Genomic DNA, 18,091 nt, shown 5'->3' with positions numbered 1-18,091 from the left:
TAAAGAAAACGGGCTGACAAATACACAAAATTAACAGAAAGGTCTTCAGTGCGAGTTCTTTGGTTTGACTGCAACGTCTCCAGAGATTCACAGGCGAATACCCCAAGATATAACTCTTCTAAAGGAAAGTATTCCCTGAAATTTTCAGGGTTCAACTCTAGCGCAGACGTCCCTCTGACGTAGGCTGCTTTCATATGGTTTATAGACAATCTACGAAATCAGCAGCTTTACTTCTGGCTGAATTATGGAAGAGCGGCTTTTCACTCTAGAAAAAAAATTCGTCAAAGTGCAAACGCTGACGGCAGTCCTATGATTATTAGGAAGAAAGGAAGATAACTTTTCTTGTGAACAGACAAATAGGGAATTAAGTCAGTCTGTACAAACTATTTAGCTCTGACTTAGGTATATTCTAATGTCAAGCATAAATTTTTGAAAAATAAGATTTACATGTTAATGCTGATGTGTATTCTCTCTTCTGAATTAAGCACTATAATAACAAAGGGGACCACTAGGTTAATCTAGGCCTATTTGATTTCTCATTCAACACTGTTTCCAAATGAAATGGCCCCTACAGTAACTATAGTATACCAGAGCCTTCTTCCCCTTATGGAGCAGGGTACTGCAATAGTCTATATGCAAAACCTTGTAGAAACTGGCTGCACAGTATAACATAGTTGACACATAGGCTATTTAGCTGCAATTCTATTATATATTCCCTCAAACCCCTCCATACTGTGCAAATAGATAGGCTAACCCAAATTTTATATTACATGTGTGTTTTCTATTTCTTTGGGCTATTTTGTCAGCTTTGATTTTGTTCTGGGTAGGCTAGATGGGTTGAAACAAGGGTAACTAGCCTATGCAATTTGTGCTATATATTTTCATATCAGGAAGACTGGGGAGTAAAGTATAGTGAAAGGTAAAATTCTAGTCCATTGACATCTTGCTATCTTGGAAAGTTGTTGGGCTAGAGAATTGAAACTTTCAGGGATGTGTCTGCAGGCTAAAGTATATCCTGGGAAGTTATATTGAGATCCCCAACTATACCCCTTCCCCCTCCTCTATATAATGCAGTTTTTGTGCATTACAGCTTATATTTTGGTCAAATTTGATCCTATATTACTATTAAAAGTGTAAATCCTTGCTTACCTTAGAATAATTCAACTTTCGCTGTTTTTTAAGCTACTATATTCCATAATTAGTTCACCTGCATTGAAAAACAATTATTACCTTTTATGATATAGGCTAGTTCAAAATGGAATGTAGGCATTTAAATGCATCCCCTGTTTGAAATGTCTTATCTTTAATTGGCTTTTCACAGGGGTAATACAGATAAGACTTTGAAGTTCTAAGGGGCTTCTCACTCAAAATTATGACTCATTGCTACAATTGGGTAAGGTTTATGTTATATGTGTGTCAATAACATTTATTTTGTAAATCATAATGGCATAGAGAAAGTCAATTTCTTCAAGAAGGCCCAATAATGATTCTTAGAAACCTGAAGAGAGGCAAAACAGAAATTTAGTGGGAAAAATAAGCACAAGTCATAAATACATGATTGACATAACTGTAATGGATATGCTCTCTTTGGGGGGGTTAATTTGAAAAAAATAGAAAGATGTATTTGTAACTTATGAATGGGTGATCAGATCTTAATGAAGTTTGATATTTAGAAGGATCTTGTTCTTCAGAGCTCTTATTTTAAATCCCAACCAGATACAGTGACATTGATGGGAGTTGGATGGGGAAGCCGGAAATCTTGGAAGACATGAAAATTGAGGTATCTTTATCTTGCAAATGGGTGGTTGGATCTTAATGAAACTTGATATATAGAAAGATCTTATGTCTGAGATGCTTATACAGAAATTACTCTGTATATTAAAGGGGTTTTCCTCCTCAATGCCTGAGTTTGACACTTTCTGTAACTTTACTTTTTAAAACAGTAAAAAACTTTATTGTAAAGAGCAGGTGTTGAGGAGGAAAAGGCCCTTTTATATATGGAGTAATTTCTGTTCATTTTAAGTTTTAATGTTGCTCCTTACTGTCAGTTAAAAACACTTGTTTTTTTTATTTATTTTATACCATAGTTTTATAAATATATATTTAAAATTATCAAAATAAATAAAAAATAAGCCCTTCATAAACATTAATTACAACACAACTATCCAGAAAAGAAGTTTTACAAAGGAAAGTAAAGAACCATATTAAACTTAAGACAAGCTTCAACACATTCTCACATTCTATCATATTTAAAGCTCATTGTTTTGTGAGAAACCAGGAAGGAAAATATATAATTAACAAGAAAAATCAAATAGTTGAGAAAATGAGAATTTTTTCAGCCAGTAGCAAAATATGAAGACAAAAATCAAGCAAATATTTTGACAAGGACCTCTGAATAATGGAAGTGTTTTCAAACAAAATGAAGTGATGAGGGTTATTGTGCATGTGTTGGGCTAAGGCAGAATCAAAATTCTTGGGCCTTTTGTGCAAACTATGACTTTGTTGATTGAATATTTGTGTTTCAACAATCCTTTCTCCCAATTGTTGGCATTTTACCAATATAGAAGATTTAGAAATGTTACACACCCCTTAAAATTTGAAAACTGGTATTTTTCACATTTCTAAATCTCTTTCATAGGGTGATATCCAGGAAATTTCCAAGGAAGAAGTGGTATTAAAGATTTTTTGAGGAATCTTTATAAAACAAAAACTATGAAAGGCTTGTTTATATTCGTTTTGTTACGTTTTTAACGTAACAAAAATGTAACAGGAGGGCCAAAGGGTACATACCCTTTGGCCCTCCTGGATATGGCTTGTTTTTTCCTAGCCTATTTGAATTTAATGGGAAAAGATTGTATTAATTTTCTCACAACCTCCCACATATTTATATTCTCATTAAAACAAACAGTCTTCTCAATATTCGAACTCCACATTAATTACTCTTTTAAATACCAGATGACACATGGAAAGGTAATTACAAATGACATAACAGCTCCCCTGGAAGCCAGAACAGCTTTCTGAGATACCTCAATTTTCACATCTTCCAAGATTTCTGGTTTCCCCATCCAACTCCCCTCAATGTCACTGGATCTGGTTGGTATTTAAAATAAGAGCTCTGAAGCACAAGATCCTTCTAAATATCAAACTTCATTAAGATCTGATCACCCATTCATAAGTTACAAATACATTTTTCTAATTTTTTCAAATTACCCCCCCCCCAAACTCCCCCAAAGAGAGCTTAACCGTTATGGTTATGTCAATCACATATTTAGGACTTTTGCTTATTTTTCCCACTAAATTTCTGTTTTGCCTCTGTTCAGGTTTCTAAGAATCATTATTGGGCCTTCTTGAAGAAATTGACTTTCTCTATGCTGTTATGATTTACAAAATAAATGTTATTGACACACATGTAACATAAACCTTACCCAGTTGTAGCAACAAATCATAATTTTGAGTGAGAAGCCCCTTAGAAGGGGCTTTCAAAGTTAGATAAGAAATTTCAAACAGGGGGTGCGTTTAAATGCCTACATTCCATTTTGAACTATATCATAAAAGGTAATAATTGTTTTTCAATGCTGGTGAACCAATTATGGAATATAGTAGCTTAAAAAACATTGAAAAGTTGAATTTTTCTAAGGTAAGCGAGGATTTGCACTTTTAATAGTAATATAGGATCAAATTTGACCAAAATATAAGCTGTAATGCACAAAAGACTGCATTATATAGAGGAGGGGGAAGGGGTATGGTTGGGGATCTCAATATAACTTCCTGGGATATACTTTAGCCTGTAGACACATCTCTGAAAGTTTCAATTCTCTAGCCCAACAACTTTCAAAGATAGCAAGAAGTCAATGGACTAGAATTTTACCATAGTGAAATTAAAGTCAAATTGTGATAACTATAATTATTCTACACATTAAGCTATGAAGTAGGCCTAGACCTAGCCAAATAATTGTTTTTTAAATGCCCAATTCTAGGCATATACCCATTGTACTTATGATTTTTTAAAATTCCTTTTTAACTGGATAACTAGCCTAAATGATGAATATAGGCCTACCAATTGTTACTTGGTAGGCCTATGTCAAATACACTGATTGCTACTACTGAAAATAGAACCCAGCCCCCCCCCCATTGGGATAGAGGTAATATCCTAGTTAGATGGTTTTTGCTCTAGGAAACATCTTTACAAAAAGAAAAGTAGTACTGATAGATTCCTTATTATATGTTTTTTTTTAAATATCATACTCACGTTTTTGATAGTGCCTCCTCCCTAATGATCTCAAATATAGCCATAGGTATACACAAACTTAAAAGAACAATAAAATCTAACTTTAGCATATAATATGCAATGTTTTATTACTGATTTCATCATCATGTTTTCTGCCATTTTTATCACATTTAAATGATTTCAGACAATATTTGGTATCAGTTTGCCATTCCCACTCTCCATAAGGAAATGCTATAAAGTTCTGAAAAGTATGCCTAGCCTACCTTTAAAGTTGTCAAGTGCTTACCTGCACAATTCTCTAAGGTATACCAATAAACTTACCCCCCCCCCCTCATTATGGACAAATATATCTCCCAGATTTTACAAAATAAATGAATTTTCCATAGACCAACTCTTTCCTTCATATTAATTTAACAGCAAAGAAGCAAGGCAGTGGCAACTAGCAGTAGAGAAAAACAAACTTGACCTGCAGAAAATGTTTTGGCTATTATTTGGGCTCTATATTTGTTCATTAAAAGGGGGGGGGGTAAGGTTTATTTGTACTCCTTAAAGAGTGATATAAGTATGATAAGTGTTTAGAATTTTAAAAATAGTTTTCAGGATTGTATTGTGTTTCTTTCTGGAGAGTGATACCAATATTGTTATCAATCACTAATAAGAAATCTCATTGTAAAAACTTTGTTTGACTGAAATGTTTTCTTAAAATTTCAATTGAGTAGAGCTACTCAACTAGAATATTACTAGGATATAGAATATTCTATGCTGTGTAAGAGAATATGCTGATTTTGTTGGTTTGCATTATTTTTGTGCATATTTCAAATCTACAGTAGGCTCCTAAAAAATGATAATGAATTTTTGAATAGGGCCTATAACAGAGTTATATCTATCCCAATAGGAAGAGAGGAAAGACTGTGATGCATTTGCATGGGTAGCAATTAGTATGACACAACCAGGGATTCTAAAGTATTACAGCTCTTCTAAAGAAAACAAAATGACACAACTGTTGATTCCCTAATCAACATTTACCAATTAAGATAGTTGCTACTCTAATAAGAGCAATGACCTCCTCCTAACAAAGTCAGATGTAGCCCTAGGTTATAAACAGAAGGACAAGAAAACAACTTAATAATGAATTACCTTCATAATGGAATTATTCTATTGAATTGTAAATTATAATTATAATTATACAGCCTCAAAAAAAATTATACCCCTCAAAAATCACAAATTTTCTATGGTTTTACCCAAAATTTCTCATACTCTCCACTCTGTTCATACACTCTTAAGCTAACTCCTCCTCTCCAAACAAATACATGTGTAAAGACCCTACAGTATAATCATTTGGCTCTGAGCAAAAAAATGCGTTTTATATTAAAAAAAAGATAAAGGTCTAGAATAGTGGCTATTCAGAAGATGACATGCTTGAACATAAAAGAGAAACTTTTACATTGCTAATTTATGTTCATTTTTATGGTTTTGTTAGCATTTTTGGCAATTCATTCCCAGCCCTCCATAAAGATCTGATAATTATAATTATAAATTGAAATTATAATGAAATACCTTTATGTTCCTTTATTAGCATTGAGATGGTACTATTGGCAACTTAAGTAAATCATACAATGAAAAGCAGCAGAGAAAGTATTTTTAGTGCTATACTTACTATTTATACATTAATTCCAAAATACAGTAAGCTCTACCAAGCTTGTTGGACTAAACATTATAAAACTTTATGACAATGCCGACAACATAATACACACATACAAATCTATGACAATAACATGCTGTAAAAACATACTGGTCACAATAACATCTAATACAAAAAAAAAAAAAAAAAAAAAAAAAAAAAAAAAAAAAAAAAAAAAAAAAAAAATCTCAAAATGTAAGACCTAGTATGGAAATATTTAGAGGCTAAACTACTTTTGAAAAGCTAGATCATGATTGTTCCAACTGTTTCTGATGGAAGTGCATTCCAAGTCTTCCACATTTGGCTAGATACAGTTTTGGCCTAATCTTTTCTGTGAACATGGTGGGTATATTTTGTGTTGGTGTTGATTGATACTACTGTATTATGTAAAAGTGAAGAAGTGAGTTAGAGTGGTTTTATCAATGTTCCTGACAATGAAGAGTGTATTAACTAGGTCAGCTCTATCATGTTGAAACTGAGGACTAGGCAATTGTAGTCTGCATTCTCTGGTGGTATGGTAGATGTCTCAGGTAAGGTATGAGTTTTGTGGCCCTACATTGCACTTTGTCAACCCTTTATCTTTCTTTCTAAGGGGATACCATACTGATGAGCAATACTCCAGTATTATATATACACTGGATACATAAAGTGAAATCAATGAATGAATATTAAAATTAGAAAATATACATTTTAGACATAATAATTGGTGATTTGCCTTGTGGGTGATACCTGATACATCTTCATCAAATTTGAGACTTGAATCAAAGCAAACCCCAACATCTCAAACAAACTCCAAGCTTGAAATTGATTTACCATCAACAAAGTGTTTTCACAGCAACTGATGTCAGACTAATTGGTTGGAAGATTTTTGTTTTAAGTCTACTTACGTTTTTACATGTTGGAATACCATTATCTTCTTTCAATGGGCAAAGCGCTCAACCTGTATCTTTAGTGTTGGTTTAAACATGCTAGGGGTGATGAAATCTGAGATGCTATTTATTTCAGCAGTCTTTAGTGAAGGTTATCAGGACCAGTGTTTTGTTCAGTTGAGGTTGGACAGCTGACTTTGCACCAATAATGGAGTTAAATTAATTTGTGACATTGACAATTGTATTTTGTGCTCACGCCTTGGTGAAAACATGCTGTCTATTCCCTTGCTAATAAAAATGAGTAGAAATAGGGATTGGAGAATTTGGTGATCATCTTTTGTCTGGAATTTTATAAACACAAGGTAAAATTAGCCATTTCATTCATCAGGTATTCTTGGCCTTTTCAGATAGGGTTGTCACCATTAATTTGACAGTGCAATTTTGGAACCACTGTCAAGATTTTATTTCAGAAAGGGACAACTCTGCTTGGCCATGACTTAAGAGTGCCATCTCTTAGAACCATCGTTATGTTTTAATGGTAGAAAACGTGGGCCTATATCTATGTCTATGGGGTTTTTTCTTCTTGTTGCAACTTCGTATGGAAGGTTTGGTTTTAGATATTTGGAAGAGAGCTCATTTGAATGTAAAACAGTAATTTTTAGAGCCTTTTTAAGGGTCAAAGGAGATTGTAGGACAACTAGCCCCCTCCCTTGCCCATGTTACCTGGAACCCTTTTAATCCCACATGATATTAAATTAATATTCCCTGATAGTAATTTTTCTTAGACTGGTCAAAAGGTTTGGTAAATATGACTCAAGGGATGACATGACCTATGCAGCCCCAGAAGTCAGAGCCCTTAGTTATAAAAATTGCCCATTGTCTACAACAGATAGTTTTCGTAGTCAAAACAAAGGTGGTTATGTCTGTCTGTGGATTTAGAAGACCCCACATTTTGTTGAGAGGAGGTTACTATAGCACCAAGAAGCTTTTATCCTTGATAAGTTTGAAATTTACAGCCATAAGTCCCTAGGTCAAGGGGAGTCCTATTGTTTAAAAAGAATAATTTGGGGGAAGGGTCCTCCAAAAAAGGGACAAAAACCTTTTTCCCAGACTTGTCAGTTATATTTGTAGGTTCCTGTAACAACAAACCAAAAATTTACCACAAGTCCCTGAGGGAATCTAATTGGATAAATAAAAAGAGTTTGAGGCATGTGTCCCTACCAATAGGCCAAACTACTTCTTCAATTATCTTGAAGCTTCTATCATTAAGGCAAAGGAACCTCAATGCACAAGAAAAAGCCCGCAAAATACAAATAACTCACTTAAAAATGGGAAAAGTACTTTTCAAAACAGCTAAAATCTAAAAGATCAGGGGGACTCTAATTCACAAAAAAGAAAATTTTGGTTTGGTTCTCAAAAGGGACCAACCTTTTTTTTACCTCTATGGCTTGAGATGAAATAATAATAATGTGAAGTTTAATTTTTAGAAAACAATAATTCTTCTTTTTTAAGAGACAGGACTAGTGTTCACCTTGCATTAATTTAGTTTTGGATTATACACAGCAGAATTATAGTGGTTCCATTGTTTGTTTTTTTCTTATTATTAGTTCCTTTCTTATTGGGTTGTGTAAAAGGTGTTGGTTTACAAATAATGCTATGAAAAAACTTCAAATAGGACTGGGAAAAAAGCCAAGATTCCTATATCCCTCAGCTCTGAAAAACAGGTTTATAGAAATATGCTATTTTTCAGAGTGAAAATAAAGAGTCAACACTTTGCTACCAACATGTGAGAATTCAACATGGGCATACGCTTAAGCTCTTCTGCAGTTGTCAATGCTAATAATGCAGTTTTCTATATATCTAGCGATGATCACAAAGCTAAACATCCCAAAAGAAGAGTAGTAAATCGTAGTAGATCATTCCAAGAGGAGAGAATTAATCAGACTGGATCAGTTTCAAGAAGGCTCTCTTTACAAACGCAAGGCCAACTGCCAGCCTGCTCTTGCTATAGTGAAAACAATGAGCAGAAGACACATCTTGCAAGTGAAGGAATAACTGATTCTTTGCTGTTGTTGAGAACTGAGTTGGAGAAAAGAAAATCTCTGAATAGTGAACAAACGTGGACTAGTAAGCTATCAAGGCGTCTTGTGTCTGGTCTGAAGCCTCGACCACGTACAACTAGCACTTTAGGGAAAAAGTCTGCCAATTGGAGTTTTTGGAAAAGAAGATCTAGGATGGGAGAATATAGTAGGAATCCTGAAACAAGTACTGCTCCATTGGCAGAAGGTTCTGGTATGTAGCTAACTAACACCTTTGTTTTGATTGCTTATTTGTTTTTTTCTGCTTTTATGCAGAAAAGTTTGTTATTTTCTCAAGTTAGTGGGTAATATTAGCAGGACTGCATCTAAAAAAAAGTGAATAAAGAGAAAGAGAAAAATCTTTATTTGAGGAATGCAATGCCCTTACAAATAGAACAACTAAAAACAGCAAATATTAGCACACGAATGTTTAGGCAATCATAAGTCATTCTATACACCCCCAAACCAAATCCCTTGAGAGTGATCAAAATTATATTAGGAAGCTAGAGGAATAAGACAAATCTTGCCAAATTCTTAATTGGTTCATTCAACAGGGTTGAATTCATAGCATGATATGTACCCAGATTGTGCACCTGATTGATCATATCAATGATGCCCTCACAAACACAACCATGTACTACATCAAACATAAAATTGGCCAATAAAAAGTATTTGACACCAATAAAATGTTAATTCGAATTCAAATAGCTCACATACAAAATTGAAAACCTAGATTTGTTGGCTTTCATATAGTAGAAACCTACAAAAATCATAAAGGTTTTAAACAACTTATTTGGCAAAATCTAAACGTTTTAAATACCGTACACTAATATTTGTATCCGTATTAATTTACAAAGTTTGACTAAGAAGGTGGTGATACTGGGGTCATGTGAATCATGAGGCAATGATGAATTCCCTGTCACGTTTGTTGCTGGGCTCTTTGATGCCTCAGAAGGAGTGGTAGACCACAGATCACTACTGGTCGTTTCCTTAAAGACAAGGCAAGGGTTATTTTATCATCCATCAACGAGCTGTTGTCTTTTAATGATAATTTTCCGACATGAAGGTCAACGTTTCCTGTCCCATGTGCTGCTAGGTGTCAGAGGAAATAAGTAAGCAATTATACCCTGTACTCACTTTTTATTCTGTGCTTCTTTTTACCATTTTGTTTTGCAACGTAATGGGCAAAGGAAATCCATATAAATTTCCTGAAGAGAAACTAAAGAAATAAACAAGATAGAAGATTGAACTTTGGAAGAAATTTTAACGGCTTGCAATTCCAATAGAATTTTGAAGATAAATATTTAGCTTTTCAAGTCTCATTGAAGAATATACCAGATGCTTACCATTTTGGTAAGTATCACTGTGCTTCTTTTTACCATTTTGTTTTGCAATATAATGGGCAAAGGGAATCCAAATAAATTTTCTGAAGAGGAATCAAAGAAATAAACAAGATAGGAAATTGACTTTGAAAGAAATTTTAGCCTCTTGCAATTCCCATAGAATTTTGAAGACAAATATTTCACTTTTCAAGTCTCATTGAAGAAAATACCAGATGCTTAGCTCCAAATTTTGCTTACTAGAAGAAGTCAATATTTATCACTTCTTTGAGAATATGACTAGTGTCTTATGTAAATAATAAGAGATCGTGTGACATGTGGCATGAAGCTAATTAAAAATTTCAGTCATTGTGCTAGTATTCTTAAGTGCTATGTGTAAGTCATTAATGTGGATATCAATCAAAAGAGGTTCTAAGGAAAGTTCCCTGGGAACTCCAATAATTCTTTGGACAATGTATGTAGAATATTCAGTATCACAGAAAAGAGCACAATCGCTAATATAAGGAGAATAAATGTGTAGTATATTCCAAGGAATTCTTTAATTTCCAAGTTTATAGCTATCAAAATTGAATTATATTGACTGGTTTTAAGACATCCAATAAAATGTCTTCTATCAAATAAAGATAGTAAAATTTTATATAAAAAAGGAGGGCTACTATCCAGCCCATTAATAGAGTCTGTTAAAATGCAAATAGCACTTAAGTCAAAAAGCCTGTCCTAAAGCCGAACTGTTAGTAAAGAAAATGTACTGTTACTAAAAGAAAGATTCCAATTCTTGAAAATAAGATTTTTTTTTTCACCTACTTTATGCAGACATCACTGGCAAACTGAAATTTGTCTATACCACTACTACCACTTAAAACTCAGTGTAGCAGTATACAGTCTGAGGCCTATGCAGCTGAGCCTGCTCCTCCTCCACCTCTATTTAAAGCTTTAGTTTTCAGTCCCTCCCATGTAATGTCAATTTTTCTTAAATCTTTTCTTGCAACTTCTTCCTGCCCGATTTAGAAATGACCCCAGATGGATGGCTAAGCAGCACAATCTCTGGCAATTTGTCACCTTTCTTCTTTAAAATATGGCCTAGCTATCCTAGTCTATCTTTCATTGTAGCCCTAGAAAGTGGGATCAAACCACAGCAAGTACCACTGTTTTGACAATGGTTTGCAAATTTACTAACCTTAGTTGGCAGAGTTATCCTCCTAATTGTGCAAACTTTTTTCAACCGTGGAAAAAAACCCCTGCACTTTGGCTATTTTACTTTTCAGATCTTCAATACGTTCACCATCCTTACCAACTATGTGGTCCATGCAAATGAATTTGTCCACTTGATCAATTTTTTCATTTACCTAAAAAAATTAGTTTTTAAAAGCAGCTTAGTTTTCTTAACATTAATTTTAAACATATTCTTACAGCCCAAACTTTCAGAACATCCAAATCATTCAGGTTACTAACATTTTATCTAGGACACTCAAATCATCTAAATTATATAATTCTAGTAGAGCTTTACCTTCACATTCAAAGCTGTTTTTCTATAGTCTTTGTCGTGTTCTTTGCATAAAGCCTGTCAAAATTAGATCTATGTTGTATTGGCGACATGAGGTGTTTCGGCAACCTTTGTTCGGTTTTGCCGAGTAAAGTGTTGCATGAGCAACATTTTAATTTTGTTTTCTTGCTTTGATTAAACGCTGAAGTTGTTAATCTGTAAGGATCTTAAAATAAATACTAGGTCCACCAACTCGCAAAAACTGCAAACCCCTCATTGCAACTAGCAAAAGTTGCAAACTCCTCATCGCTGAAGATGATTTTAGCCTAACAGCCGATTATTGCTTACTAGTCCCCAACATGTCTTACCACTAGAACCAAAATGGTCTTACCATCAAATACCCTGGAAACAAATAATAGGTACACCAACTAGCAAAAGTTGCGAACCCTCATTGCCAAAGATGATTATGAGCTAGCAGTTGACTGTTGTTTAAAATTCCCCTCTATGTCTCACAATTGGTATCGGCCTATGTTTGGTTTCAGTATGTACCTTACTACTGAAGTTGTCAACCCCTTTAAACTTTCAAATTGGTATATCTCATGAAAGAATTTTCTACCCAAAAATGGATGACATATACTTTGATCAGCTCATCAAGAGCTATCGACTGCCTTCGAGAAAAAAAATCTATCTGTTTTAGTTCAAAAGTTGACTTTTTTGCTGTAGGCCAAGTTTCTAGTGTCATCACTTAGAAAAAAGCAAAGGATAAACTCTAATTTCTTTAGCAATGAGATAACTTTAAAAGTTTAAGAGGCAAATCTGATACCATTCCTCTACTACATCCCAAGTGCAAAAAACTGAATGAAACTCAGGTGAAATCACATACAGAAATGGGTAGAAACAATAGATTTTTGGCCCCAGACAAGAGTTCTATGAAGCTTTCCAAAATGCTAAGTCATATTCATCAATCCAGCCTAAGGTCCACACTTTCCATAAAAACCGCAGAGGTTAGACCCTTACGATTTTGTAGGAATAAGCTGAAATAGGGGTGCTAGGAAAAAAAAACATGAAAAAAACAAAGTGTTGCTCTTGCAACACAATAATCCATATAGATGGGGATAGGACACAAACTGCTTAACTCCTGACTCTACATGAAACCAATTACTAATCTCACTTCTGGGTTTAACTGAAGTAATATTATTCGTGTGCATAACGTTTGTCACTTTAAAGTTTTTATCTGGTATACCATACAAGGACAGGACCTTTATCAAAAAATTTCTTTCAACTACATCAAATGCTTGTTCATTACCTAATTGACGATCAAATAACCTAATTGACGATCAAAGGGGTCAGACGTTTCAGATAGGTCGGCAGCAGGGTCTGCTGAACTATCTGGTAAGGGGACCACTGGAGCAGGTTTTCAAAAGCTTTTGCCATGAAACCATCTTTTTTAAAGCTAAGCTCATTAACTTTAGCTGTCGCCATTGACTTGAAAGCATCACTAATTACAGGCTCTTTTGTAGGAAGAAGCTTTAGAGTAGGCTTCTGTCTCTCTTGCTGCAATAGCAAACCAGTGGAAGATGTCTCTAATCCCCCAGATTGTCCTTTATGGGTATTGTAATTTGTATATATTTTATTTTGCGATTAATAAACAAGGTGTGAACTCAGCGGAAAAAGAACTAGGCTGTTGTTAAGTTTAGTTTAAAAAGGTGTATTAGCTTGCCAATGATTCTCGTGCTTAGCAAACAAGTGCTTAGCAGCTCCTGCTTGTTGCAAACTAGACATGACTTATTCATCCCTGTGTAATAGTAGTGTCAGTATGTCTTTCTTGTTATTTAGGGTCAGACTTTTCACGCAACCGAGTTGTAGACAGTGGAGCCAGTTCAGATAGTGATACATCTGACTTTCGCGACTTCCAAACCACTCGTGACCAAATTCAAATTGTTCCTGTGGAAAACCCAAGAACTCCAATCATTGACTTGTCATCATTCAACCCAGAAGATTATCCAGTTGAAGATTATGAGGAGAGAGCCAGACAGGAAAGGGCCAGAGAAATGGCAGAAGGAGTTGATCCACCTCCTGGTTTCAGGCCAGGTAGTATTTCTTTTTGTGATTCTAATAAATATTATCTAAGAAACAATCAGGTTGCCGAAAATAGACTGTTGTTTTTAATGCTTAACAGTTATCCTTTATTCTCTCTCTAAATGTGGAAAAAAAGTAAACAAAACAAACCGAAAACACATGAAATGGTTATGCAATTAGCAAATGCCATGTCAGCTAAGTTTTGATAAATATAGTGGTGGACAAAGGTGCCGACTTCGGAATTGTTCAGACCAGTTCTTAAGACGCCGCCTGGGGTATCTAACCCTCTCCCCAAGCTTGAAAAATACCGTCCAACATTTATAAATCCGTTTATTGTACCAGGATTTTGATGGCTTGAGGGCCTAACTTTTTTTTTTGGGGGGGGGGGTACTCTCGTTTTAGATTCAAGAGCATGTTAGTATTTACCTTTCATTTTTACCGTATCTTTATATTTGTCTCTTTCTTCATCCCTTTCGCTCTACTTCTTTCCTCTTTCTCTCTCCCTCTCTTTCTCACTCTGTCTATCTTTATTTCTGTCCGTCATGGATGGATGTCTTACTTTATTAAAATGAATTGTCGAAGATATTTTTCTTTGTTTTCTAGGTACATCCTCTACCGACTTATCTGTGAGAATACAGGCAGAGATTCACCTTAATAATTTGACAACTTTGTTTCATAATTCATTAACAATGGGGCTTCCATCCTTCGACACTTTGACTCATATAAGCACAGACTTGCGGCTACTGGCTGCACAGCATGGAATCAACGTACTGCAAAATGTCCATTCGCATAGAACATATGCACATACACAAGTATGTTTCAGCTTTTCTTCGTTTTTGTACGTCAATTTTAAGGGCTGAAACTATCAGAGTTCCAAATGAAACAGGTCCACAAGAATTTATTACGTTAATGATAATTGAACTAGGATGTTACTCTGACGGTTGTATGAACTAAGATTATATTAAGAGTTTTTCGAATATTGTTTTCTGAGTCAATAGGTAAAAATCAAATTTTGAACATGTCATAGGCATGCAGTAGTATATGCCTGGGACGTCTTTGGAGGTTACAGAATCCTTACAATTAAACTGTTTATGGTAACAAACTGTAAGTAAAGAACCGCCAGTGGCGATAGTAACCAAAACTATTAAAAAGAACAAGAACCCTTTTTTGGAGCATTACAAATTTCTGCATGCAAAAACATGGAATTTCATATTTTCTTTGAGCAAGTTGGTCATAGTTGTGTCTTTATTTTATTTTTTTGCATTTTTTTTTTCTCATCAGAGGTGAATGCGTCAAACCTGTGGTCATAGTATCTCGAAGGAGGAATCATTTGGAAGGAAATCCAAAGCTCTAATGCCATAGAAGAGATAGAGACAAATTGCTGATTTTTGTCATTTTATAAAACAACAATTATGGCTTATCTAGAGACAAAATACTATCAAGTACAAATTCTAAGACAAATAACTCGTTATTAACTATTTAAAAGCTATATATGACCTTTCAAGTCTCAAAGCCTATATTTCCACGCGTCGGCGTTTTGTACTTTACCATACAAAGTATGACAAAACTCGCGGAGTAATACTTTAAAAATCTTTCATTAAAAAAAGAAACTAATGTAACTGTACTTTTGCCCGTGAATGCACTAATGTAGTTCAATGTTCCCTCGTGAAATTACTGAGTTGTATTGCACCTCTCTGTTTGCCTTTTCCTGTTACCTGCTGATGACGCCTCTGACTTTGATTCTTTAATGGTCTCCAAAGTTAGAAAATGACGTCTTTTCAGTTTCCTTCAACTTGTTGTGGATTAAAATGTCGCAAAGGGCTAAATTTGGTGTGGAGGGGGAGGGGTATTCATGAACCCTTTCGCCGTTTCGGTCAAACTGCTTGAAACTGGTGGCTGACAACTTTGTATGATGGTATTGTCGTGGTGAAGTAACCACTGCTGATTTTGCCACAAATAAGGTCTATTTCTGCATTTTCTTTGACGCAATATTTTCGTTTACTTTCTGGTAGCAAGCAAAATTAACTGTCTGACTGGGGAACTCATTCTCCGAACGCTATTTCACGTAAGTCGGAATAGCAAATGTCAGTATGGTGTGATTTTTTTATTTTGAATCACTGGCTTTTTTCATCCATTGCTCGTTTGTTTTTTTTCCAATCCGTTGTCTTCCTCTTAGTCTCAGGATAGTAAATCCAAGTTTCGTCTCTCTCAATCATACTATGAATAGTGTCTGAATTCTCCAGCCAATCTTGAAAATACGCATACGGTTTTCCTTTTGTTTGACAGACAAGTTTTTTGTGTCAGGGGGCATGCGAATGAGTAAGTTAATGTCCGTACCAGGGTAGTGTTCGCTGGGCGAGTTGGACTGAGAAGGGCATTTGAGCAGTTAACGTCAGGAGGTTCTCGTTGCTAACGCAGATTTTGTTGTCAGATTTGTATGCAGTCCACGTAAAAATTATGTGTTGTTGAAAGGAAGGTGTATTTAGAATTTAAGGTTAAGGAGCATGACATAATTGTACACCAAACATTTGGAGAAGTTGATGAATCTTTTTGTGTGAGTTTGGGGAAGGGGTTAAAACTTTGATTAAAATTTTAATCGAACAAAAATGGTCCTACATATATTTGATATATATATATATATATATATATATATATATATATATATATATATATATATATATATATATATATATATATACATATATGTAGATAAGATAAAGATAAGATAAATTTTATTTTAAAAATGCATACAAAAACTTTGCAGCACCTGCTAAGAAATCCCCAAAGGGTTTGTTGGCTGCAGGTGGCAGTCTTCTCTACATTGTACTACCTACAAAGATATAAACTACATATACATACATTCATACTATTCTTTTGCAAGGAAAAATCTCTTAACTGCAGCCTTGAAGGATGCCAGATGACTCGAATTTTTTATTCGAATTGGAATAATCCCTGCTAAAAAATCCCCAAATGGTTTGTTGGCTGAAGGTGGAGGTCTTCTTTACTCTACATAGTACTATATACAAACATATAAACTACAGATGCATACATTCATTCTATTCTTTTACAAGGAAAATTCTCTTAGCTGCAGCCTTGAAGGATGCCAGATGACTCGAATTTCGTATTTCAATTGGAATAATATCCAATACATAGGGGGGAAAATTTCTAATTAATTAAATCTAATTAATAATATATATATATATATATATATATATATATATATATATATATATATATATATATATATATATATATATATATATATATATATATATATATATATATATATATATATATATATATATATATATATATATATATATATATATATATATATGTTGACTTACTTGGATTAATGCTCCTGCCGAAATGCTTCGGGCGTCGAGAGTGATGCTACATGGCGCTTCCATTTAGACCGGTCTCTTGCAAGGATGTGGACATCCTCTTGAATATTTGCCATGGTTAAGAAGGCATCTGCCAGGTCCTTCTTCTGGTTGGGGGACGACCCTTTTAGCGTTTCCCGCCATGCAGCACGGGATCAAAGTCAAAAATCGTTCGTGCAGGAGTGTCAGGGGGCATGCGAATGAGAAAGTTAATGTCCGTACCAGCGTAGTGTTCGCTGGGCGAGTTGGACTGAGAAGGGCATTTGAGCAGTTAACGTCAGGAGGTTCTCGTTGCTAACAAAATTGTGCCAGCGTAGTCCTTCAGTGCGGCGAAGATGTTTTGTTTGGACTATATTTACGGTGCTAAGCACAGACTGAGTGGCTGGCCAGGTTTAGGCTCCGTAAAGAAGCACGGATCCCACGGAAGCATTGTATATGCGCAACTTGGTCCTACGATAGAAGGTTTCCTCCTGAGTGCATTTAGTCTTCCCACCACTGCTGAGGCTTTGGCGATTCGGTGCATTAGATCTTTGAGGATTGATCCGTCATTTGAGTGGATGGAGCCTCAACATTCAATGTTAATTCCTCAACATTCTCAGCTGGTTTGTCATTGACCATCAGCACTGGCGGGGGACACGGTGAGTTACGGGGTTCAGCAAACATAACTTTTGTCTTCTGCCAATTAATCGACAGCCCTATCGTTAAGGCTTCATCAGCAAGGATCTGTAGGGCTTCTGTGAGCTTCGACTGGGAATCGGAGACAAGAGCAAGGTCATCGGCATAGTCGGTGTCTGAAAAAACTCTATCGCCGTACTGCAATCCAAATTGGAGGCGGTTTATGGTCCGAGTCATAATGTAGTCGATGACAAAATTAAAGAGCTCTAGAGCAGCAGCTCAGCCCTGATGGACTCCAGTATTAATTTCAAAAGATGGGCTGCGTCCGCCATTGA

General features: G+C 35.1%; 1 protein-coding gene across 1 annotated transcript in view; it reads left to right on the top strand.

The window, feature by feature from the left end:
• The first annotated feature begins 275 nt into the window (after window positions 1-275).
• Window positions 276-18,091, top strand: part of LOC136027134 (suppressor of cytokine signaling 5-like) — a 30,221-nt gene continuing 12,405 nt past the window's right edge. The window contains exons 1-4 of the mRNA XM_065704099.1: window positions 276-402; window positions 8,529-9,070; window positions 13,516-13,770; window positions 14,362-14,570. Coding sequence (XP_065560171.1) covers window positions 8,578-9,070; window positions 13,516-13,770; window positions 14,362-14,570 — 957 coding nt within the window. The 5' untranslated portion in view covers window positions 276-402; window positions 8,529-8,577. The remainder of the gene's footprint in view (window positions 403-8,528; window positions 9,071-13,515; window positions 13,771-14,361; window positions 14,571-18,091) is intronic.

Source organism: Artemia franciscana, chromosome 5, assembly GCF_032884065.1.
Source record: "Artemia franciscana chromosome 5, ASM3288406v1, whole genome shotgun sequence".
Classification (NCBI taxonomy): Eukaryota; Metazoa; Arthropoda; class Branchiopoda; order Anostraca; family Artemiidae; genus Artemia; species Artemia franciscana.
The sequence above is the reverse complement of the archived record's forward strand: the minus strand, read 5'-3'. Positions and strand labels throughout refer to the sequence as shown.